Source organism: Penaeus monodon, chromosome 33, assembly GCF_015228065.2.
Source record: "Penaeus monodon isolate SGIC_2016 chromosome 33, NSTDA_Pmon_1, whole genome shotgun sequence".
Classification (NCBI taxonomy): Eukaryota; Metazoa; Arthropoda; class Malacostraca; order Decapoda; family Penaeidae; genus Penaeus; species Penaeus monodon.
In genome coordinates this window covers 23,590,993-23,592,297 of record NC_051418.1, presented here as the reverse complement: position 1 = coordinate 23,592,297, position 1,305 = coordinate 23,590,993, and the positions used below count along the sequence as shown (strand labels likewise).

The window sequence follows — 1,305 nt, the reverse complement described above, 5'->3', positions numbered from 1 at the left end:
AATCGCTGCTTTACTCACTGTAAGAACCGTTCAAATAACCAATCAGCTGCTAGACGCTGATTGCCGCCACTATCAAGGCCTCTTGCGAACTATGGAAACCAGGCATCAAATGACTATTTTTTTCATTTCTCAGGGATGGTATCTGCAGCATCCACTTACTCCATGTCTTGTTTCGTATTTCTGCACGAAAAGAACGGCTTAGTTCCATAATGTATCTGGTCATACAGGATGCATTACTATGTATGTCTTTATGTCTTTATTCACGGCCTGTTTTTCAGCTAACTTCAACCCAGGCGTCACAGTCACCCGTCTGACAAGGCTGCCCTCTGGAAGTACCTAAAGCCAGCGCATCAAGCTCCCTCCCTGTCAGTAAGACCAGCCTCTGCTCACCCGCTGCCGATGTGCAATAGAGACTTCATTTGTTTTCTTCCTGAAAGCATTTAAAACTCCCGGGCTTGGGTCAGCTGATGATGGAAATTTCTTTCATAGCTATACAGGAGGGAGATAAGCAGTATGGATTTTCTTTTCTTCTCATTCCAAAAATCAGATCATTATTAGAAAACAATGGAAAAAGAAATACACGTCAGAACGAACACTCTTTTCGAATTTTGCCCACTTTTAAAATCGGAATACCTATTCGTTTTCTTCTCCTACAACACTTTTTTCTTCTTGCCTTGCATGTGCATTCGTGAATCTTGCGTGCGTGGCTTATTTTTCTATATACTGGGAGGCGTAAATGTGGTCGTATGTGTGTGTTTGTTCGAAAAATATACGTTTGTTTTGTGTGATGCGAGTGCCCTGTAGCAGTGTGTTCATTGTGGTCTTGTATTGTTAGTTTACATAACCCTGATCATGTCATTAGTGAAAATAGCCAACTCACTGTAGTACTGCCCAAAAATAACAATAATAAGCTCTTTGGTGAAAAAAAGACAAAAAGATAATCAGCAATTATTACTTCAATCTCCTTCCATGGCTATTCCAAAAATATGACTAACACTTCCTTTTCTCTTGGCCTCCGTCCCTCCTTCAGGCCTGAGCAAGGGCGCGGCGGAATGGCTCGCCAACCACGCCACCCGTTACCACCAGCGTTGGGGCGTGATCGGCGTGGGTATCGATACCCTCTCGCTCGACGTCGGGCAGTCGGTGCGATACCCGGCCCACGTGGCTCTCTTCGCCAACAACATCTACGGCATCGAGAACCTGGCGAACCTGGATAGGGTAATGAAGCAGGCGTTATGCCTTGCCTTTGTGTGAGAGGAGAGTTCCCAGCTTGTGGCATGGAGATTCTCAAGCCCCTAGGAAGAA

The 1,305-nt window shown here is 45.1% G+C and overlaps 1 protein-coding gene across 1 annotated transcript in view; it reads left to right on the top strand.

Moving 5' to 3' along the window:
- LOC119594167 (isatin hydrolase-like) overlaps positions 1 to 1,305 on the top strand; it is a gene marked incomplete at its 5' end in the record, with an annotated part of 32,523 nt that overhangs the window by 30,375 nt on the left and 843 nt on the right. The window contains 1 exon segment of the mRNA XM_037943238.1: positions 1,031 to 1,218. Within this exon segment, the coding sequence (XP_037799166.1) occupies positions 1,031 to 1,218 (188 nt within the window).